The sequence below is a fragment of the Procambarus clarkii genome, chromosome 18 (assembly GCF_040958095.1).
Source record: "Procambarus clarkii isolate CNS0578487 chromosome 18, FALCON_Pclarkii_2.0, whole genome shotgun sequence".
Taxonomy (NCBI): Eukaryota; Metazoa; Arthropoda; class Malacostraca; order Decapoda; family Cambaridae; genus Procambarus; species Procambarus clarkii.
In genome coordinates, this window is record NC_091167.1 from 32450254 (window position 1) to 32474075 (window position 23822).

The window sequence follows — 23822 nt, forward strand, 5'->3', positions numbered from 1 at the left end:
TTGATCAGTCCGGAACTGTGAAGGTGTGGTCGACGGCGTCTAAAATGGCGGGTGCGGTGGCCAGACCGCGAGCAGCTGCGTCTAACAGCCACGTTGACCACACCACCAACCATCAGGAGGCCTGGTCAGAGACCGGGCCGAGGGGCCGCTGATCCCCGGAACAACACCTCGAGGTAAACCTCATGGCAAGACATGGACCACCCCCCCCCCGTATACCGGGCCAGTCACGGAGGGAACTGGAAGCTAAGGCTGGCGCCGCTGGAGTGGTCTCGTAGGGAATCATGCCGGGTTTTTTTATGGCTGTATTTGTGAATGCGGTGTTGTTGTTCTTGTTACTGTGTTGTTGTTCTTGTTACTGTGTTGTTGCTCTTGTTACTGTGTTGTTGCTCTTGTTACTGTGTTGTTGTTCTTGTTACTGTGTTGTTGCTCTTGTTACTGTGTTGTTGCTCTTGTTACTGTGTTGTTGCTCTTGTTACTGTGTTGTTGCTCTTGTTACTGTGTTGTTGCTCTTGTTACTGTGTTGTTGTTCTTGTTACTGTGTTGTTGCTCTTGTTACTGTGTTGTTGCTCTTGTTACTGTGTTGTTGCTCTTGTTACTGTGTTGTTGCTCTTGTTACTGTGTTGTTGCTCTTGTTACTGTGTTGTTGCTCTTGTTACTGTGTTGTTGCTCTTGTTACTGTGTTGTTGCTCTTGTTACTGTGTTGTTGCTCTTGTTACTGTGTTGTTGGGCTCCTCCCCAGAGGAACGTTGGGGGGGGGGGGGGTGGCCAGGCTTCTTACAAAACATGTATACGAAACTCCACAGCTGTTTAGTCCTTCCAGGGGCCGGTGGCTGAGCGGACAGAACACTGGACGCGTGATCCTGTGGTCCTGGGTTCGATCCCGGGCGCCGGCGAGAAACAATGGGCAGAGTTTCTTTCACCCTATGCCCCTGTTACCTAGCAGTAAATAGGTACCTGGGAGTTAGTCAGCTGTCACGGGCTGCTTCCTGGAGGGTTATCTTGAGGTTATTTTGAGATGATTTCGGGGCTTTAGTGTCCCCGCGGCCCGGTCCTCGACCAGGCCTCCACCCCCAGGAAGCAGCCCGTGACAGCTGACTAACACCCAGGTACCTATTTTACTGCTAGGTAACAGGGGCATAGGGTGAAAGAAACTCTGCCCATTGTTTCTCGCCGGCGCCTGGGATCGAACCCAGGACCACAGGATCACAAGTCCCCGCGTGCTGTCCGCTCGGCCGACCGGCTCCCTTGGAGCCGGTCGGCCGAGGGTGGAGGCCTGGTCGAAGACCGGGCCGCGGGGACGCTAAGCCCCGAAATCATTTCAAGGTGAATTTCCGTCTTTCCCGCCCCCCGTCTCTCCCCCTCTCCCCTTCACACACTCTCTCTCCCCCTCTCTCTCTCTATCCCCTCCCTCTCTCTATCCCCTCCCTCTCTCTCTATCCCCTCCCTCTCTCTCTATCCCCTCCCTCTCTCTCTATCCCCTCCCTCTCTCTCTATCCCCTCCCTCTCTCTCTCTCTCTCTCTCTCTCTCTCTCTCTCTCTCTCTCTCTCTCTCTCTCTCTCTCTCTCTCTCTCTCTCTCTCTCTCTCCTCTCTCTCTCTCTCTCTCTCTCTCTCTCTCTCTCTCTCTCTCTCTCTCTCTCTCTCTCTCTCTCTCTCTCTCTCTCTCTCTCTCTCTGCCTGGGATGCGTGACCCCTGGGAGAACCGGCCTGTCCACCTGAGAGAAGTCACTCTGGGACACCAGGCCAGGAGAGCACCAGGGGCGCTGGAGAGGGAGGGGGTCTAGCACCTACAGAACCTATTCCTTCATGTAGGCGTGAATGGTGGCTAGAGGCGGACGACACCCGGCAGGACAGGCACCGGAGGACTGCCGCCCTTGCACACACCTCCCCCAGGAAGGGTTGTGGGTGGGTGTGGAGGGTGATCCTGGTGGAGGGACAAAGCATTTAATTACCTCACCCTCCTGACGTGGCGGTGTGTGTGTATGTGTGTGTCAGCCCCGCCCTGGAGGTCTCCCCGCTGACGGCTGACAGGGGCACGTCACTCCACAAAAGGACAGCCAGCCCCCCTCCGACTCCTCCTCTCCATGGGGGTGACATCAACTAATTGCGAGGTGGGACTGACATAACCAAACACCCCCTTCCTTCCCCACTGTTCCACACCTGTCCCCTAGTTTCTGTCCCAGACCTCTCCCCCAAACTTCTGTTTCCACACACACCTGTCACATCTGTCCTTGACCGTCTGTCTACCACCCGCCTACTCGTCCAGTGTCCCGCCCTGAGACGTAAGGACGACAAGAGACCAAGCTATCGCTGAGACCAAGTGTTGGGGTGGAGAACGAGGACCTTCAAAGCCTGGCAGGCTGCGCTAAGATAGCACTCTTCAACCCACTGATGTGTCCTCGTGTCTTGAAGACTGATTGTTCTTCCTTTACCGTTCTACCCTTTCAGAGGAATTCAAGTTCAAGTATGTTTATTGAGACAAGGAAAAAAATACATTTCAAAGGGATAGAGTAGCTTGGGGGAATTATCCAAGCCCCGCTCTCAGAGAATTGAATACCTCCTTAAGTGTTATGGCTTGGTCGCCTCGTAGCATTTACATCACCTTCCCTCACCTGTCTTGCCCCGTCCCCCCTCCCCCCCTCACCTGTCTAGCCCCGTCACATGCAAAATTAAGTTTTACTAATTCATATTTTTACATTTTACTTAAATACAAAATGAATTGATTACAGTTTCCCAGCCACATTAAAGTGTATGTGTGTGTACTCACCTTGTGCTAGCGGGGGTTGAGCTCTGGCTCTTTGGTCCCGCCTCTCAACTGTCAATCAACTTATTTCCCCCACCCCCCGCTCCCCCGCACACACACACCCAGGAAGCAGCTGTTTAACTCCCGGTACCTATTTACTGCTAGGTGACCAGGGGCATCAGGGTGAAAGAAACTACCCATTTGTTTCCGCCTCCACCTGGGATCGATCCCCGGACCCTAGGACTACGAATCCCGAGCGTGGACCACTCAGCCGTCAGGCCCCTGTGGTGTGTACTCACCTAGTTGTGCTTGCGGGGGTTGAGCTCTGGCTCTTTGGTCCCGCCTCTCAACCGTCAATCAACAGGTTCGTGTGTGTGTGCGTGCGTGCAGTCAGAGATTTGACTCCTAATTCCTGATTTTTAATTAGTGATTAATTGATTTTGATTAATCGCTGGGTGATTAATTCAGTGTTTCCCATTTCTCATGCTGCTGATCAGTCTTTCTATAGAATCTCCGTCTACAATCATCTTGTCAAGCTCATATTACACGTGTCTGCAGCTCTTACTGGTCTCCTCTAAACGTTAACTCTGACATTTGAGTGACAGTTGTGGCCCCCCTAGAAGTCTACTGTTTCTCATCTCAACACGGCCACTGTGTCACTCTATCCCTGTATATTGGTAACGTGATTAAACTATATTCTCAGCCTTACTTGGAGTTCATTTCCATCAGGCAGGTCATTGTGTCCATCTTTGGGTTTTATAGTTCCGTGTTGTGCTCTTTCAGGTTGCAGTATTGGGCCTAAACAACGATATATTTAGTTTTAAAAATTAGAAAAGCTGTACTGCGCACAATGTCTGGGAATGATTTGGCCGCCCGTAGACCCGCAGCATGTTGGAGGCCTGGTCGAGGACCGGGCCGCGGGGACGCTAAGCCCGAAATCATCTCCAGGTATGGTTAAATCATTGACTGATACGTATTGGTTGTGGGTTGATGATGCCATCAACACCAGGTACTCGTGACAGCAGAACGGAAGGATTTACAATAAAAAAAAACGAGGAAATTGAGCGGTTATTATCCGGAGCGGCGCATGGCTGACCTGCGCATCAGGGGCTTCATTTCCCCTCAGCTGCGCTCCCGGTAATTATGTCGTCAACGTCACTAACGCACCTTATCACAACGCGGCGGCAACCGTGTAACGGAACGCTTTATCCCCACACACACGCGCGCGCGCGAAATAAAATAAAATTTATCAATGGATAAATAATGGATTCGTCAGGCCAGTGCCAGTATCACAGGAAGGAACACCCGTGTCCCCTATCGTGTCCCTGTGAACCTACGTTCTTTAGCGTGGTGTGGATGGTTGAGAACCGCCCCTACCCCCCTCCACGTCCCTCCTCGACCCCTTCCATAGCCACGCCTAGGGACCCCCGGTCCCTCAGCGCTGCAGCTGACACAGCTCCGTGAAATTTGCCTTGAAGACATTAATTATAGATTGGGGGGTTGGGCGATTCTGTGGCCCCCGCGGACATACCTGAGGAGGACTTAGTGCAGGATGTGGGTTAGGATCAAGTTATCTAAGGATGTAAATGAGGTGGGGGGGGGGGTAGAATTGATAAGAATGATATCTGTACTGTATCGATAAGAGGAAATATTTTGTTTGTTCGAGGACTGGGCTAGCCTAACAAACGTTTGCAAGGTGATTGGTGATTGTATGGGGAGTGTCATAGGGGGGGGGGGAGTCGACGCCCAAGCACTTCACCAATGTGTCTTGTGAAGTCTGAAAGATGGGTCTGAGTGTCCATAGGGTGTTTTCCAACGTCGATAACATTGATTCATCTGCAATTACTTTATTCACTCTCGTATTCTTGAAGATATCCTCACAGTGTACCCAAAATTTGCCAGTGCAGGCTACTAAACATATGGCCCTGTATGACTAACCATCCTGCGAGATGGGGACTTGTATTACCACTGCTACCTTATTTAATCTTGTGTTGTTGATATCCTCAAAATGCTTCCAGGAGTCTGCCAGTGCAGATTGCTTATCACATGCCTCTGTATGACTAACCATCCTGTGTGATGGGGATTTTTTAGCATCACCTAGTTAGCTTTTTTGACACACTGTACTCCACTTCATATAGTCTAGGGTAGCTGCACTAATGCAGATGTACCTTATGTATTAATAAAAAAAAATTATTCATCATCGATAATGTTGATTCAATGTTGATGCAACATTACTCGAGCATGATTTGCCTACTGAGAAAGAGATCGGGAGAGAAGAAGGAAGAATGGGACCGAGTGAGGGAGAGAGTTACGGACAGAGACCTGGGCACCACCGGACACCACCCCCCTCCCCCTCTAGTACTGTATATATAAAATAGAATGTCTATATTTTTATCCGAGGAGGTTAGGAGGCTACATGCTTGAGGCTAGCCTAACCCAAACTTTGCAAGATGAATTATGTTGGGTAGGGGAGTGTCATAGGCCAGTTGGTGTCGGACCAAGTGAAAATGTCTTTAAACATTTCAGCATTTATACATCCCCCCCCCCCATCCTCATGCGATTGTAATGAAGTCTAAAATATTTGTGTTTCCCATAGAGTTGTCCAGCAAGTACCGTGCTTCATAATACATTTTCTGGGAGGGAGATGAAGGGAAAAGGGCGAAGGAAGGAAGCGGAAAGTGTTATGTGGGGGAGAAAAGGAGATGGGAAATCTCGCGTCTCGGGTGATGCAGAGAAGGGAGTATCTGGGAACCTGAGGCGAGGTTCGCTGGGAACCGTTGAACCCCCAGGGGGACCGTTGAGGACCTGTGGGCAGGTCTGAGGGGCACCCCTCAGGGGACCTGGAGAGTGAGTACCACAAGGTTGGGACACCCGGAGAGCGCCACGACTAAGAGAGGGGTTCAAGTCAGCTCTCTGCTAAAGACTTGATAACGTGTAAAATAGTTGGATATCTTGAAATTTAAACATTTCCTGGGGAAGTGAGGACGTGGCGGGTAACATGGGAAAGGGGGAGGACGTGTGGGTGACTGAGGAAGGGGGAGGAAGGGGGTGGGAGACTCAAGGTGGGTTATCCCCTCCCACGCTTGCGTGAGTATCCTAGTGTTGACAAGAGGTGAAAGTGGGCTCCTCCCAGGAGGGCTCTCCGCCCCTCGCAAGACGAGGACCCCCACTCTCACGCTGGTAACGTAACGCCCTGTATCTACCTTACTAGGGAGGTCCTCACCACTTCCAGCATCTTTCTTACCTCTCCACTCTAGAATATGTTTATTGTGTGCATGTGTGTGTGTTTTTTCCTATTTGTGCTTGCAGGGTTGAGGTGTTAGCTCTTGAACCACGCGTTTCTAACTGTCGGTCATCTAACATACCGACTTCAACCAGTTTTTGTCTTATCATTCTACTACATATAGAGAGAGATGGAGAAATCTCCATCTCTCTCTCACACACACACACATCCCCATTGTGTTACTCACCAGTCAAGCCTGGCCTCGGGCTGGGTTTGGGGAGTAGAACAACTCCCAGAACCCCCATCAAGCAGGTAGAGTGTTCAAGTCTTGGACCTCTGATGTTGATAGAGTTCTCTCTCATAGTACCTATTGCACCGCCTGCTATTATACGGGGCTCTTTTGCACATCCTGCCATGCCTTCTGGTCTCATGTGGTGCTATTTCTGTGTGCAGATTTGAAACCAGTCCTAGTATTTCCTAAGAGTAAATTAGTATGTATCTCTCCAGGCTTCACCGTAGAGAATACAAGTGTTAATATTTTAAGCGGTCCCAATAATTTAGATGTTTTATTGAGTGGATTCTAGCAGGGAAAGATTTGTGCACGCTCTCCAGGTCAGCAATTTATTCAGCTATGAATGGGTGTGTAGTGTGGGCGTGGGGGTATACACAGTGTGGGCGTGGGGGTATACACAGTGTGGGCGTGGAGGGGCGTGCAGTGACCCGTGTTCTGGGGACTGAGAGTTATATACTCCTATTAACTGGAAGAATTTCCTGGCAGCTGGTGTGTGTGTGTGTGTGTGTGTGTGTGTGTGTGTGTGTGTGTGTCTGTACTCACATAATTGTACTTACAGGGGGGGTTGAGCTTCGTCTCATTGGTTCCGCCCCTCAACCATTAATCAACTGGTAGTACATATTACTGAGCCTATTGGGCTCTATTATATATACATTTGAAACTGTATGGCGTCTACCTACACCACATCACTGACTAATACATTCCATTTGTTAACTACCCCTGACACTGACAAAAAAAATCCCCCTCGCACCAACCCAACCCACCCACCACACCCCACCCACCACAACCCTCGTCTGCAGCTGCATCAAATTTAGTCAGTTTTTTGTCAAATATTCCTGGCTTCTGAGTCCTCAACCTGTCAAGTTGTGCTCGCAGCCAGCCGGAGCCCAGCAGGGAGTGGCATATGAATATGCATATATATATATATATATATATATATATATATATATATATATATATATATATATATATATATATATACATACATACATACATACATACATACATACATACATACATACATACATACATATATACAGTTGTTCGGGTGAGAGCTGAACGATCATGTTGTCATCTTTGTATTCAAAGGTTCGCGTGATGATTCCTTGGAAGTGTGTGTCAGTGTGTGCTTGTGTATACGATGGCTACTATAAATGTGGCGCATTAAACTCGATGATTTCCAGGCGTTCTCAGCTGTACCTTCGCAAAGCTGTACACTTCTTGAGCTCGTCAGGTGTATATGTTAAGGCGCTATAAGAACCATCCCTTGAGATCGGTAGAGGACGGGAGACATCTCCCGTCACGCAGAGTGCAGCCGCACCTCCACAGATCTCCAGTACCAGCTCTTGATACTGGTAATGGCTCAAAAGGGCCACCACTTACGGGCTATTCATGCCCGTGCCATCTTTTGGGTGGCTTAATCTTCATCAATCAGATCTGTAGACGGTAAGTCCATTACTCACCAACCTCGTGCTACTCTAAACGTTTTGTTCCCAGTAGCTGAATCTTAAACAACAACATTGGTAGACTGGCAGTACCGGGCATGTCAAGAGCTTCATGGCATTTGCTCGATCGAGAGCACCGATGAATACTGACGTTAACCTCAAGTGTGCTCAAAACAGAAGCTAGTGATCATAAGCCTTGTTCCGTTGAGACATTTAGAGCACACTCTGCTATCTCCTCAGAGAATAGCAGTAATCCGCTTGTCTTGCGCTGTGTTGAAAACACCTATAATATCTTGGCCTTAGAGCTGTGAAAGGCCACGTTTCTTGTTCAAATATTATGAAAGCAAAATCATCTATCACAATGCTGTGAAAGCAGAACACTGGTACATCCTAGTAAAGACAGTTCTCGGGTTGCCCTTCAAAGTCCTGTCTGTTCCACAAGCACTTCCCTAAAGCAGTCGGGTAAGAGCGGCTTTCATAATGGTCCACCGCCACATCTAAACGTTTGTTCGATAATTACCCTGGCGCCCTGCTCCCCACCCTTCCGGTGGCGGCTGTAGCGACAGAGACGCGTGTGTGCGCTGCCCATGCACTGTGTTATAACTTTAGCGTAGTTAATCCTACGGTGGAAATGTACTGTGAATAAAAATTAATTCTGCCTTCAGCGATGAAGGCTTACACGCCAAGCTGTCTGTCCTCTTACGAAGAGCGTATCTTTTCGCTGGTATGGGTTACGCAAGGCTAAAAATTGTCGTACTAGAAAATGGAAGCGGCTGGCGAAAGTGACGTACTGTCCCTGTTTTCTGTTTTGGGGTCCTATGGCTTAGTGTGTTAGGTTAGAAGTCCGAGGACGCTTTAAATTATCATCTTTCTTCACGTTTTGAAACCTTAGGTGGACGGGCTGCACACGCAGTGGAAGCTTTTCTGTTCAGCTCCTCGTGTTTTCTCAACAGCTGAAAATCTCGCGTCTTTTTTTTTTACGAAATGCAAAATATTTATCAAAACTTATGTATTTAAATCTATAATATATGTTTTTGAACCATATTAGTATTCGTTTTAATTGAATATTAACAAATTATTGAACAATTCTTAACGAGGTAAAACGTCAAAATATAAAGAAAAAAATGTGCGGTGAAGGGCTCCAGTTGGTGGTGGTGGTGCCCTGGTGGTGGTGGTGTGTTGATTAGGCAGTCACGCCTCGCTAATCCCCAACTCTGCACCGCCACCACCAACTGCACCCAGCTAATCATCTGTGCAGCTACGCCCCCTGCGAGGGCGAATCAGCACGATAAGTGTAAAAAAAAAAATCACCGTTCGGTTTATTGGGGTAAAGGCGGTGGGCATCGCGAGGGTTGGTAATGGCGCCGCGGGGAGCCGCCACCCGCTCACAAAAGGGGGCAAGGGGACGCACCGATATAGTTGTACGCCAAACACACTTTATAAATTGAGACCATTCAAAGGTCCACTATAAATCAGCATGTAGTTGTGGGCGCCGGCGCGGGCGAGACTGCGTGGCTCCCAGGCTGGGGTTTCCGACCTTGTGGTGACCTGCCTAAGACTGAGGCGATCGTATGAACGTTGTTATTATGGTAATGCCAGTGATACACTTCACCTCTCTCCCCCACGCCGGGGGGGTCCACCCCTTCCTCACGCCGGGGGGGTCCACCCCTTCCTCACGCCGGGGGGGGGGGGGGTCCACCCCTTCCCACATTACCGTTATGACCTCTGACCTTCTCCACTCTCCGTAAAGGATTAATCTTGCCATGGGCCTAAATTGCTCGTTTGCATTGAGAATGGCTGACGTTGTTAAATAGCTGCAGTAATTCCCATTATTAAGTACGGCATTATCTGTTGAGGTCTGTCTCTGTCAACGGCATTGTACAGCTGTTCTGCCAAATACATAGCAGCACGAATGATGCCGTAAGTGGCATACATAAGAGCATAAGAATAGTGTTACACTGCAGTAGGCATGTGGCCCATACTAGGCAGATCCCCCGGTTAGATCCAACCTCTCTCTTTCCCATATACTTATCCAATCTATTCCTGAACAATGCTAAAGTGCGCGACCCAATAATGGCAGCTGGCAGCCCCCGTTCCATTCATCCACAACCCTATTTCAATGATTGTTAAATGTACTAAATAACTAAATTTTCTTTAAAAATAAACTAGTTTTTTAAAGATTAAAAGAGACGATGCAGATCGTCGACCTTCTCACTTGTCATGATCGCCCATAAATAGGTGTTACGAACTGCCCCAAAACGCCTATAAAGCCCCAAAGACGTGCCCATCCTATACCCAACATATTAATTAAGACTATACCTGACGTTCTCAGTTTGCCGTGCCCGATAACCCTATCTTCTCCCGGAAGTCTCCAATCCTTCCCGCGCAAATAGTCTACCCATAAAATATATACATAAGCCTCGGGGTGCGCCGCATGTAATTCCCGTTGTTGGTATCAGGAAGCCTCTACTTAGGCTTATCGAAGTCCCCTTCCCCCCTTTGGCCAATTACGGACGTAGGTGCGAACCCTCGTCACGGCCCTTGTGAATTTGTTCATTTGAAGTGATCAGTACTTCGTGTTGTTATCTCGGCCACTGGTGTATCGAAATATCTTGGTGTTGGCTCTTTGGAGTAACTCAACGTTGGTTCTTGCAAGTGCAATGTGCAATTACAGATCTTCTGTGAGAACCCAGTCATTACACCCATACTCAGCTCCTCTAGGACCTGTCCTACTGACACCATCTTCTGCCCTTGTGTGCCCGCCTCCTCAACCCCGCCCTTCCCAAACCCTGCCCTTCCAAACCCCGTCCCGTAAATGAATGGCCACATCTGTGGTATAAAATAAACTATAAAAATGCCCTTCCCCCCATCAGGCGTGACTACTCCTCCTCCTCCTCCTAGTCTGCCCTCCTGGCCTGCCCACCACCTTCCCCTGGCCTGCCCACCACCTCCTCCTGGCCTGCCCACCTCCTCCCCCTGGCTTGCCCAAACGCCCAACACACACCCGCATCTGGTCGTGGGTCCTCCCCATTCACCAATTCATCACCTCTCAATATGTCGTTTTTATAAATTGGTCCGTCCGCCTTTGTTCATTTTCTATCCGCCTTTGTTCAATTCCATCTATTCGCAAGATTTGAGATTATTTTAACTTTAGGATCCTCTTATTTTATATGTGATTTAGATACCTGTTATTACATTATCCTGCTTCAAACATATGTGTGCGTGTGTTGGGATGTTGTCTTGTGTGAACACATGCAGTCTTCCAGTGTCAGTCTGCTACTATCTATGACAATGTGGAATAACTTGTAAAGAGATAATACACAGACTAATGGAGTACCTTTACCAACAGGCCTGGCAGTGCGGACACCGTCCATCAGCTGGATAACGAAGGAGCAGGTGGTGGACATTGGGTCCAGCGTGCAACTTGAGTGTTCAGTACAGTACTCACAGGACTACCCGGTGTTATGGGTCAAGCGGGGCGCTGGGGATGTACAGGACCTGCCCATCTCCAGTGGACCTGGCCTTATCATTAGGGATTCTCGGTACGCCCTCAGACATGACCAAGGCTCTGCCACCTACATTTTACAAGTACGTACGCCTCTTAATGGCATGTTTCATGCCAATATGTCTTTTTTTTTTTAATATTGTTCCACCCATCTTGAGGTTATCTTGAGATGATTTCGGGGCTTTTAGTGTCCCCGCGGCCCGGTCCTCGACCAGGCCTCCACCCCCAGGAAGCAGCCCGTGACAGCTGACTAACACCCAGGTACCTATTTTACTGCTAGGTAACAGAGGCATAGGGTGAAAGAAATTCTGCCCATTGTGTCTCGCCGGCGCCTGGGATCGAACCCAGGACCACAGGATCACAAGTCCAGCGTGCTGTCAGCTCGGCCGACCGGCTCCCATAGGAGAAGAAATATCTTGTTCAGATTGTTATGTAAATACTTTGGGAGCTATTCTTATCTTAATCTTGTTCTTAAAAATTCACACATACAGGATTCTGTTATTAATCTAATAGTAAACGTATAACCTCTTTATCTTCTCATAAGACCGTTCACAGTCTATAATCTACAGTGTATCTTGGCGCTGTCACTTGTCTTATATATGTTTAGTATACTCTTGTGTACAGACACTAATCTTTCCTGTTTCTTATCGCCAGAAGAAAAAGAATCTGGCCAATATTGGTCAAAGTTTTATGAGTCAGAATGCTGCACTAATCATCCTTCTTCACTTAGTCATATAGATTTGACCTGAATATTTAGTAGCCTCGACGGGGATTGGAATCCTTCGGCTTGTCAAAGGTCCCTCTCATGGTTCCTAAGATTTTCCCCAGTAAAGTTTTAATGTATCATTTTATCTCAGTTTGTATTGACGTGAAAGAGCATTATTAAATATGTAGGCTATATTATAGGTGTACTGTGCTGTACCTAACTCATAAATGGCTGCGTGTAGATTTGTTTTAAACTATGTAAGAATTGCCCTTAGAAGTGAATATATGAATGATAATTTCGCTTAGAGGATGAGCTGAAAATATATTTCAGGGGTTAAAAGATTATGCTGGGAATGACATGTACAGAAATAATTAATACTTTAATTGACCATTTGATATGAGGTGGAGTGAGGCGGGGAGGTTGATGCTACACTGCACAGTTTGCATGTGAAATTAGTTGACAGAAGTGGAGTTGTGGTGTGGAAGTTGAGGCTCTTCTACCTTCAATAAACAATAAAATACTCATTGATGCCAAATGGAAGGTAACTGTGTACATCTAAACTAAATGAATATATTTATGCAGCACTCTGAATTACATACGTAGAACATATAGCATATGCTACACCCTATATCGCAAACTCACCGTCTTCTCAAAATTACTGCTGGTTTGGTTTTGAACTGAATTAGTTATTCCAATCCTATAAAATATAGGATTAAAGATAAAGTACATTTAAGAAAGGCATGGGTGACAGAGACGCTATGAACAACAAAACTATCAATAAAAATTAATTAATTTGCATTCTCAACACCGTCCATCGGCTGGATAATAACAAATAATAATAATAATAATAATAATAATAATAATAATAATAATAATGGTTAATAACAGCATTAACAAAAATCAAACATTATTGGAAATAATGTTGGTAGTGAAAAAGCATGAAATAAAACAGTTGCATGCGTAATGATGAAGTGTAGGGGTGAGCTTACCAAGCATCTGGTCACCAGATCAAGGACATCCAGGAGAGTGACGGCGGAGACTACATGTGTCAGGTCCTCATAGGCATCAATAACCGCATCACTGCCAATGTCAACCTCCTCGTGCGAAGACCACCTGTCATTTCCGACAACTCGACCAGGTAAGTGACATCAATAATACATAAGATTAGTTTACTGTAACTAGTTTACCGTTGTCAGGAACTGGAAGCCTGATAGGCTTTTCGACGATACATTAGCTAAGCCAGCCTGTCACTCATCTATATATAGTTACTGGCTGGTGCCTACGGTGCTGGACATGACTGACCACGTGACCCATCTATAGTTACTGGCTGGTTACAACTGAATCTTCTAGGGTTGCTGAGGCTTCCACTGAAGCTGAACCAGGGTTTCACACCATCCCTCGTGTACTCTGACTTTGTTGTCAATTAATTATACCTCTAATGCTTCCTCTTCAATGCACAGAGAAATTGCATTAACATGATGTATCAATGAGAAAATCAGCACAAGCCGTGACAAGGATTTGAATCTATGTTCTGGGTACTCCCGAGCAAGCACCTTAAGACGACTAGCCCACGATATGGTAAAAGAATTGCAACCTGAGATAATGGTAGAATTCCTGGACAATGAAGCCAGAGTGAAGCCGGGGGAGGGGGGGGCCTTGTGAAACCCTGGTTCAGCTTCAGTGGAAGCCTCAGGAACCCTATAGGATTTAGTTGAATCCCAGCTTGTAATCCTTGCAGTTTTAATTTGATTACAATTTAAATAATAAATTCGTTCCAATTCTAAATTTGAGTTTCACTCGACCCAGAAATCTATATTTTGCATTCTTTGGACTGATTAGTAGAGCAATGCCCACGCTTCATGATGGGTTGACGTTCGATTCCTGATGGTCCTTCCTTTACCCTTTCCTCATACAGTATCCCAACTCCTTGTCCTCATATCTCTTCCAAGTGCTTTATACAGTAGTCATACACTGACTCTCTCCTGATAATTACTCATACGCTGTAGATTGTCTATAAATTTAATTTTGCATTTACTTTCAGGTCTGTGGTGGCGAGTGAAGGAGACAGTGTAGAACTGTCGTGCTATGCAGGGGGCATGCCTATCCCAGAGATATCGTGGAGGAGAGAAAATAATGCCATCCTCCCGACTGGTGGTTCAATTTATAGGTTAGAATGCAGGAATATATTCCTTGTGTTTATAGAATTCTATATCTCTATGCTAATGTAAATTCATTTTGGTAACTTTTTTATTTTTAGCCAATGAATTTACTTTTGCTTGTCATTATTGGAATTATGTTGATTGGTCATGATTGTTTCTAATCATTTATTAATTTGATCACATACAGTACAGTACAGTACAGGTATTACTTTTTAAAAAACTTCCATTTATATAAATAAGTACTGTATATAGTATATTATACCTTATTAACAAGATATGAGAATCTTGTTATAAACACAACCATACATTCACGTCTGTTGTCATTCGTTAACAAATAACTACTTGTACATAGGGGTAATGTGCTGCAAATTGCCAACATTCGCAAGGAAGACCGTGGTACCTACTACTGCATTGCCGAGAATCAAGTCGGTCGTGGTGCACGTAGGAATATCAACGTAGAAGTTGAATTTGCTCCTGTTGTCAAGGCAATCCGTCCTCGAGTTTACCAGGTAAACATCTTGAATTTTGAAGATTAAATAAGTAAAGCTTTAACTTTTTTATCTTTTATGATTATGCAGTACAGTACCTGGTATAGTACTGTTTCATTTTTAGATCAATACCAAGTTCCCATGTGAAAAGGTTAAAGTAATGCATTTAAATCTCAATTTATGGTAATACCAGTACAGTATATAAAAGAATATACAAAAGAATCAGTATTCTGACCACTAATATTGGACTGTTTCAATCATTTTTGTTTGCAGGCTCTACAATATGACATGGATTTGGAGTGCCATATCGAAGCCTACCCACCCGCTGCAATATCTTGGGTCCATAAGCAGGAATCCATTGTTAATAATCAGCATTATAGGTGGGTGCAGTATCCAAAGTTTATATCACTATCAACTATGCTTTAGAAACGTGTTTTAAAATGATGGAATTCACTATGAAGTGGTGGTGTGGGTGAAGCACAATATACTTAGCTAGAGTGGAAATTTTGTTAGGATACTTGAGAAGCAATTTTTTTTTTTTTTTTTTTTTTTTTTTTGAGATATATACAAGAGTTGTTACATTCTTGTACAGCCACTAGTACGCGTAGCGTTTCGGGCAAGTCCTTAATCCTATGGTCCCTGGAATACGATCCCCTGCCGCGAAGAATCGTTTTTTCATCCAAGTACACATTTTACTGTTGCGTTAAACAGAGGCTACAGTTAAGGAATTGCGCCTAGTAAATCCTCCCCGGCCAGGATACGAACCCATGACATAGCGCTCGCGGAACGCCAGGCGAGTGTCTTACCACTACACCACGGAGACTGTCATTTAACAAGAAGGGTGGAATAGAGAGATCATGTGGTAGAGGCAGACAACCATTACCTTGGAAGGAGAGTGGAGAGAAAATTTTGTTTCATGATAGTGCCTCGGAATTGGAGAAACTTCTGCTATCCCTACGTCCCTGATGGAACGCTCCTGTTAGGGTGTAATGGGTTGGGGCTGTAAACAGTATTCTGTTTGTACACACCAAACATTTAAAAAACATTGCATTTTCTTATGAATAAGTGACTATATAAATAATATGTGAATACAGCATAGCTTACCTTTAGTTTCATTACATAAATGTGATAAAATTAAGATTTTGACTTCACTTCCCCCTTCCCTTTTCAAATTCCTGGATATGTTCCTGGATGCAGTGACTATTGTCTTAAGCACTACAAAGTCAACAATTGTCTTAAGTAGAGAAATTGTAATCTCATATTTATTCATATAATCTCTTTTTACACAGTATTTCCCAGTTCGCCAGTGCTGATGAATATACAGACACCACTCTTCGTGTTTTGACAATTGAGAAACGTCAGTTTGGTAATTACTCATGCATGGCCACCAATAAGCTTGGTCAGTCAGCAGCCACTGTGCTGCTCAGCGGTAAGATATGCTCTGCAATTTATCTTTTTTTCCAAGTTTTATAATCATTAATAATCATATTTTTATTACAATTTAAACTGCAGTACAGTACTAATATAATTTTGTTATTAACTGACTATTGCCAGAAAATTAAATTAACTCTGAATTATATTATTTAATTATGTTTTCTGTCTTTTAAATTGATCATTTAGTTACACAACACTGGTATTACAGACCATACTCAGAGCTAAGCATTCTAAGGATTTATAAGACTAAACTTAAATTCAATATTGAATGTACATTCTCATGACAGTAGATAAGCTATAATGTACTCAACTTTCCACCAAAGTACAGTGATACTATGGTATAGGTAGCCCCTTCACACAGTGATGATAATTTTTATTTGTGTATATTCAAGCCGCTGCATCACATGAGTGTCTCTTACAGTTTCTCCAGTATATTGCCCTTTACAATCTGGTTTTTTATTGTCCTAATATTTTCATATACTCGCTCCCCCCTATTCCTATATATTTCATTTTACTTACCACTTGTATGTGCTTGCTCATTCTTTCCACCCAATTTTTGTTTCTGCTGCAAGTGGCAATTGCTTCACATACAGATATTTAATTGCCAAAATGCCACTGTGGAATAGTTTCAAATGTCATTTGTGCTTTATGTAGTTTATAACACTTGAAGGCATATAAAATGTCTACATAAAACCAGTCTTTCGAGCAAGGAGAACTTCCAAGAAATCAAATGTATAATGCTCAAAAATATAGGAATAAAATAAATATAAAAGGCCTAGTGGCCCATACAAAGGCAACTCCTTTTTATATTCACCCAAACTCATTTAATTGATTGACATGAGCTGATAATTCACAAAACAGATTATATCTTGTAGGATGAACTATTCAACCATGCCTTTTTTTTTTAATAAAGTAGCAATACTGTACCTGTAGAAGTACTGTGTGTGTACTGCTGACAGTAATAAAAAATTAACAAATACAAATGAGCATTTACAAGGTTCTGACCTTTCATATTAGATATAGTGTTATGCACTTGTACTAAATAATTATGTACTTATACTAGTTATAGAGCTAGGTACTGTAATACTAGATGTAGCACTAGGTACTCATACTAGATAGTGCTAGGTACTCATACTAGATAGTGCTAGGTACTATAATACTAGACAGTGCTACTTTCCTATTAGATATAATGCCTAGTATTCCCATTCCATATAGTGTTAGGTATATACAGTACTCAGCATCCTATACATGTATATCTTCTCTACATTACAAACTTTTACTGAATCAAGACCCAGTTAAATTCACAAGGCTGACTTGTCAGTTGCAATGCAGTTCTTTGTGTGCATATATAGTTAGGATTTATAAGATATTAGTCAGCCTGTACCTTCTCAATATGGTAAATTAAACTTAAAAGCATGCTGTTGGCAGAGAATGAGCAAGTGCATGGATTTACTTTGTATAATTGCATTAAATATATGCAATAGTCTTTTCTAAGTTAAAAACATTTCTTTTTGCCTTGCTCACTTTTCATGATGTGAAAAAGAAAGGTTTTGCATCACACATTGCTGATCTAAAAATATTCCCACTGTACCCAACCACATAGAGATTGTTGCACGCTTATAAAAACTCTCATTCTGAAACCTTCATGAAGAATGGTTGCAAAACCTGTGAGTTCACAAGGTGGTAGTTGTATTGAGAATCCGTTGACAGTTGCTATAGCATAATCTCTACCTTACCTGTCTTGACTGTATCTTTGGCTGTTGTAGAGACCACCACGCCCGTGTGCCCGCCTGCGTGTGGCACTCTCACCTACTCTGCTGCCCACACGCCCACGCCTTCCGTCCTGGCTCTCCTCGCCCTCTTTGCTGCTATCTTCCTCAGGAACTAAAGAGGTACGCAGCATTTAAAATGCCTAGCTGGCAACATATATTTTATGTTTAGCATCTCTTTAGTTTTCTATATTTTATTTATGGAAAGCATGTAATGCATGTACCTGTACACTTTTCAGCACCAAGGATGTCTCTAAACATTTTGCTTGGTCCCTCTAAGGTTGGTAGCCAATAATTATTAATTCAAAGCCTGGTAAAAATTAACTTTGCTAATAAACATTTTAGTAAAGTTGAAATTAGTCCATTTGTTGAGCTGAGTACTAAATAGCCTACCAATATTTGATTAGGTACTGTATATGATAGTTATTCCTTTAGCACTCAATTCCTAATCATATTTTCTTTAAAGGTGAAGATATTCAGCTCGCCAGAAATGGATACTGAACACTGTTCTTATTTTGGAATGTACAGTATTACGTGATTGGGTGATAGATTACTTTAAAATCAGCCCATTCTCCTAAAATGAATGTACTATACTTAGTAATGTTGTGGTTGAAAGTACAAATATTTTGTTGGATTTTACACATACCACAAGAAATTACTTTTGTATTATTGAATTTGGACAAACCGGAAAAAGTTTTACCCGATAAACAACAGGAGCCACGAGAAGGATTCAAATCCCACACACTTGATATTCCAAAGCACACGCCACAGATCACACCACAAAGTGGTAAAAAAAAAAATGCAACCTGGGATTCAACTGAATCCTTTAAAAGTCCTGAGGCTTCCACCAAAGCCCAATCATGGTTTCCACACACTGCCCTCCGTGCACTCTGGCTGTGGTTCAGTTCTACTCCAATTCATTGCTTTTGACCATGTCATGGTGTAGTGGTCTAGGGGTTGGGGGGGGGGGGTTGAATGCTCACGACTCTTACCGACTTTCACAGTGATATACAGTATCATGTTAACTGTGATTTAAATTGAGGCATAAGAGGAAGAATTCCTAGACTACAAACCAAAGTGCATGAGGGTAATGTATGAAACCCTGGTTAGGCTTCACTGTAAGCCTTATGAACCTCTAGAGGATTCAGTTGAATCCCAGGTTGCATTGCTTTTGACCATGCTGTGGTGTAGTGGCCGAAGTCTTTGCGTGAGAGTTCCCAAAGCATTGGTTCAAATCCTCATGGGCCCCCTACTGATTTTCTCAATAGATACATTGTAACAGAATTTCAGTTTAACATAACTACATTATTTATTGATAGATTATAATGATGAAATTGCATATCTTAAATACTAAATTGGGCAAGTGGGTAACACAGGATACAATGAGCATTAGTAGCACAAGGGGGAAACTGAGGATGAAATTAGGTACTTTTTGGTTTTATTTTTGAATAAAGTATAGGTTGGACAATTGTTTTTTATTTGATATTTGAGAGATATTTGAGATATATACAAGAGTTGTTACATTCTTGTTTAATTCAATAGCGAATGAGTTCCATATATTGTGCTGGGTCTTTTTATTTGCATGGAGTCTTTGTACAGATTTAAGTCTGACTAGGAAGATGAAATTAATTTCTAGTGTGGTGCTCATGGGTTCTATTCCATTTGTCAAGGAAGTTTCAAATCAGAACTAGACTCTAAGAATAATATTTTATAAGTAAATAACACACAAGAATGTATCGAGTGAGTGTATGCTTAGCACGTTTATGGAATTAAACAGAGGGGCTGTGTGTTGTCTGAAGACAGTGTATAGTTCTGATAGCAGATTTTTGCTGTGTGATAATGGGCTTGAGGTAGTTTGCAGTGGTTGAACCTCATCACAGATACCATATGTTAGACAGGGATAGATTATAGTGTGAGAACAGAGCAGGGAACACTTATGATTTTTGAGAATATACCAACAGTTTTAGATACTTTTTACGTGGGGAGCCCTGTCGTCTCCCTGAAGCTATCCAAACTGATATGTGCTATATTAGTTTGGAGTCATCAGTCACAGGAGTTCTTATGCCTACCAAGAACCACGAGCTAGAACCTGGTCCTCTCAGGGGACCTTCAATGGTCTATGAGCACTTTACATTTAATAAAGTATTTCATAATTGCCATCGATCGAGGAAGAACCCAGAAAGGTAGGCGAATCAGGAAAGACCACTTTCTGGTTAATCTATGCAATCTACAACCCAAAAGATCAAAATTTCTCTCCTAGAAAGAAACCAAATGAGCAACCCTTCATGTGAAGGGTTTACTTCCACTCATGTTTCTTTCTCTTTGAATTTTGGACTGGGTTGTTTTGTCCTTTTTCTCTTGTTTTTTTTTCCTGGATCGGCATCTCGTGCCTAGTACTGTCGCTTCTTATCGCGAGGTGTTTGTGGAGCCGGTCCAGCTTGCGTTACGGGTGGATGTGGATTCCACTTCATTCCACAAGCTTTCAGGTGTATTTTTTCACTTCTGGCCTGCTCATGCGCTGTCTGAGCATTCTTGGTCTTTAGACCATGATCTTTCTTGTCTTTTTTCCCCTCGCTTTGTTGTGGCCCCTTCAGTTCGAGATTGCTTTTGGAAATCTTGTTTTTGTTGGCCTTAGCCTCTGGGGGTCGGGTTGGAGAGCTTCAAGCTTTCTTCCACCACTGGGGCTTCTGTTCGTTTGGTCAAGGTGGTCATTTTGTTCGTTTGCAGCCTTCTTCTTCTTTCCTGGTGAAGAATGAGATGGCGGGCTTCCAGAGGGGTTGGTTGTGGATGCTTGGTTGGTTAGGCCGGGGGCGCATCACATGTTAGTGTCCGGTAGCGGCTTTCCGTCGCTTCCTGCAGGGCCACTAGTTCTGTGACGGTGGACACTCTTTGGGTGGATCCAGTTTCCCTGGTTCCCTGTTCCAGGGATTGTATGTACTCAGGTTGTTGGCAGTGTCATCAAGTCCAGCCAGCCTGCGGTCTACCCTAGTGCCCATGATATTCGAATGTATGCTGTTCTCGCACTGGTTTTTGCGGGGGATTTTGGAAGTCAAACAGGATCCTGGCTGCCAGGTATCTAGTGAATACCAGGACGCAGTATTGCCCCCCTCTTGGGTGAGTCTCTCCTTTTACTTATCTTTGGGTAGTTAGCTTCAGGGAGCTAATGGGACTCATCACAGAAAACCAACGTCGAATGTAATGAAATGCTATTTTCTGATTGAGCCCCTCCCCCCTCTGTTTTGTCTGTTTTGATTCATCTACCTTTCTGGGTCCTTCCCTGGTCAATGACAGTTATGACATACTTTAAATGTAGTGCTCATAGGCCATTGCTCCCTGCACCTCTCTGAGGGACCCAGGTTCTGGCTCATGTTTCCTGGTAGGCATAAGAACTGTGACTGATGACCCCCAACTAATTAATATAGCATACTGTATATCAGTTCGGATTGCTTCAGGAAGCCTCCAGGACTCGCCCAGAAAATGGCCTTACATTACATTCAGTGCTGTTTTTTTGGCTGTATTGTATGTGAATACTGAAGTTTAGTCTCTTGTCTATGTCTAGGACAAGAAACTTTCCTCATTTTTACATAAAGAAGATCCATCATTTATTTCTAGTGCAGGTTTATAAAGATGAAGCAAGTAATATAAACTCAAAGGCTCAAAAATACATAAGGCTGGAAATTTTGAAACTGAGAACACTGAAAAGACTTTCCATTACATGTTAAAATGTAGATATTGAGTAAATTATTTTCAGGTAATTTAGTCTTACAAAATATTTATTTTACTTTCAGAGCATGTTGTTCCCAACATTCGGTACCGAGGCATGTTGCTCTACACAGCAGGCTCCGTCACACTTACCTCACCTTCAACCTTTTCTCTGGCCTGCCTCTTGTCATCTCTCACAAGCTCATGGTATAGTCACTCTGACTGTGTGCATTTATGCTGACACATCAGCCCTGATGTAGGTCATATGTTGTAGTCAGTTTGATCTACACTAGACATCAGTCTAAATTATGTGCTATACTTAAGTATCATTTAAACTTTACAAATATTTAAGATTTTCCTCATCTGCCTGAAGAGAAACAGATTAAAATAATCATGGAACACAAGTAACTTGTGAACAAAACATCTTAGGTTTGCAGTTACATTACATCACTGTTGCTCAATTACAAACTGCAACTTGGTATCCATTAGGAATTTCTTACTAATTTATCAAATCCAACAAAAAGTTAAAATTTCCAATATATTTTGTTTCGTGATAACGAGTCAGGTAATTCTCTACTAATTCACATTTCAGCACTAGTTTTCATCCTTGTTCTATCACTTCTATGATATGACAAATGTATAATATGCTTAAAGAATTCATTTTTATAATGTAAATTTTTAACTGTGCAGGATTCACATTTCTCTACTGGTACTGTAATTTTTGTGAATAATTTGGTTTACTCTTTTAGCAAATTTATTACAATTAATATTTTTCATTAATGAACTGAAAGTGTCCTAGCAGTTCATGAATGTTCATCAGTTTCATGATGGCATTACTTTTATACACAGCTCCATATTGCTGTACATGTGTTTATTACGAGGGTGTTAATGGAAACCGAACAAAATCTTGCATATTACAGTTTACCTCATTGACTACTAATCATATTATACAATATTATTTAGAATTAGAGGATAATGGTAAAGTGTGTATATTTGGTTTTGTTTTTACATTCTGGTTTGGAGTACTGTATAGTGAAAATTAACGTAACTCCATCCTGGCTGATACATTAATAGCAATAATCATAAACTACAGGGAACAATTAAGGATCACAACTTGAGATAATTTAGCTTTGATAAAATTAAACCTTGTGTGAAGTGTGTAAAGTTAATGACCCAAAATGGCCAGATATAGATATAGTCCCAACAATTGATTCTGTAATGGGAACTATTTTGTGTAGAGCAAACATTTTGTTAATAAAGATTTCTATCAGTTCTGAATAGGACATTTTTCCATTATGTGTTACCAGAGCTGATCGGTGTTTTGTTTTGGTGATTAAAGAGCTAACAAGCTTTGAGTAAGCTACTGTATATTGCATACTGGCAGCCTTATGTCAGCCTCACTGTAAATGCATCAGTGAGATCCAACTTGATACATACAATATATTTTTTTGTGATATAATAGGAATGTACAGGAATTAAATTAATTGTTAATATAATAAACAGCTAGAGATGATAGAGACCAGCTGTAGGTACGTTGTACATGTAAATAAAGAAACTACAAATTTAGTAATTCTTCAACTGGTAGAACCATGTACTTACCAAGATTGTACAAGTTTTCAACTTTACCCATATATCAAATTTAACAGTGCATTATATGCATCAACACCTTATAGCCTCAGGAAATTTAAGTGGTTAACAAAAATTCTGGAAACACATTCTATTTATTTACCTTTTAGGTTCCTTTTCCAAAGTTTAGTACAGTATATGTGCCATTTTCCACATTATTACCCCATGGCAAGGCTAATTACAATACAGTACAGCACTACTATATACACTACTGTAAATTAACAAAATACTGTATTGAATTTTATTCAATAAATTGTTTATAAGTACCTGTACTGTAATTTTTAAATTTTTTAAATTTTAGAAAATTGTAGTTTAGAACATGGCAAAATCCATAGTTTTGTCACAATGCATTTTATTGACTACTGTATTTGTATAAATTAGTGCAATTTTAAGTGTGATGTAGTAGTTAGTGTGGAATGTTTATGTATGAGAGAATGACTATATGTTGTGGTTTGAATCATAGCACTTATTTGTGTTATGGAGCAAAATATTTTGTATGTTTTTCTTTCAATAAATAAACTTACAAAATTACTGTGATATTAATCCTTGAAACCCCTTAAGTTTAATTTTGTTCATAATTTCTTAAAGAGCACTTAAGTGTTCTTAAAGAAATTTATAATAATGTATCTACTAAAATATCCTGAATCCAGAAACAATACACGAACAGAAATGGACAACCATCATTTTGTTTTAAATAATAAATCTGTACAAGAAATGCAAGTTACAGAACA

General features: G+C 42.7%; 1 protein-coding gene across 1 annotated transcript in view; it reads left to right on the forward strand.

Annotated features, from left to right (window-relative positions):
• Lac (septate junction protein lachesin) overlaps positions 1 to 23623 on the forward strand; it is a 93917-nt gene extending 70294 nt beyond the window's left edge. The window contains exons 2-9 of the mRNA XM_069326475.1: positions 11052 to 11290; positions 12921 to 13051; positions 13955 to 14080; positions 14425 to 14581; positions 14834 to 14940; positions 15850 to 15989; positions 17761 to 17886; positions 21552 to 23623. Of these exons, the coding sequence (XP_069182576.1) occupies positions 11052 to 11290; positions 12921 to 13051; positions 13955 to 14080; positions 14425 to 14581; positions 14834 to 14940; positions 15850 to 15989; positions 17761 to 17882 (1022 nt within the window). The 3' untranslated portion in view covers positions 17883 to 17886; positions 21552 to 23623. The remainder of the gene's footprint in view (positions 1 to 11051; positions 11291 to 12920; positions 13052 to 13954; positions 14081 to 14424; positions 14582 to 14833; positions 14941 to 15849; positions 15990 to 17760; positions 17887 to 21551) is intronic.
• The last annotated feature ends 199 nt before the right edge of the window (positions 23624 to 23822 follow it).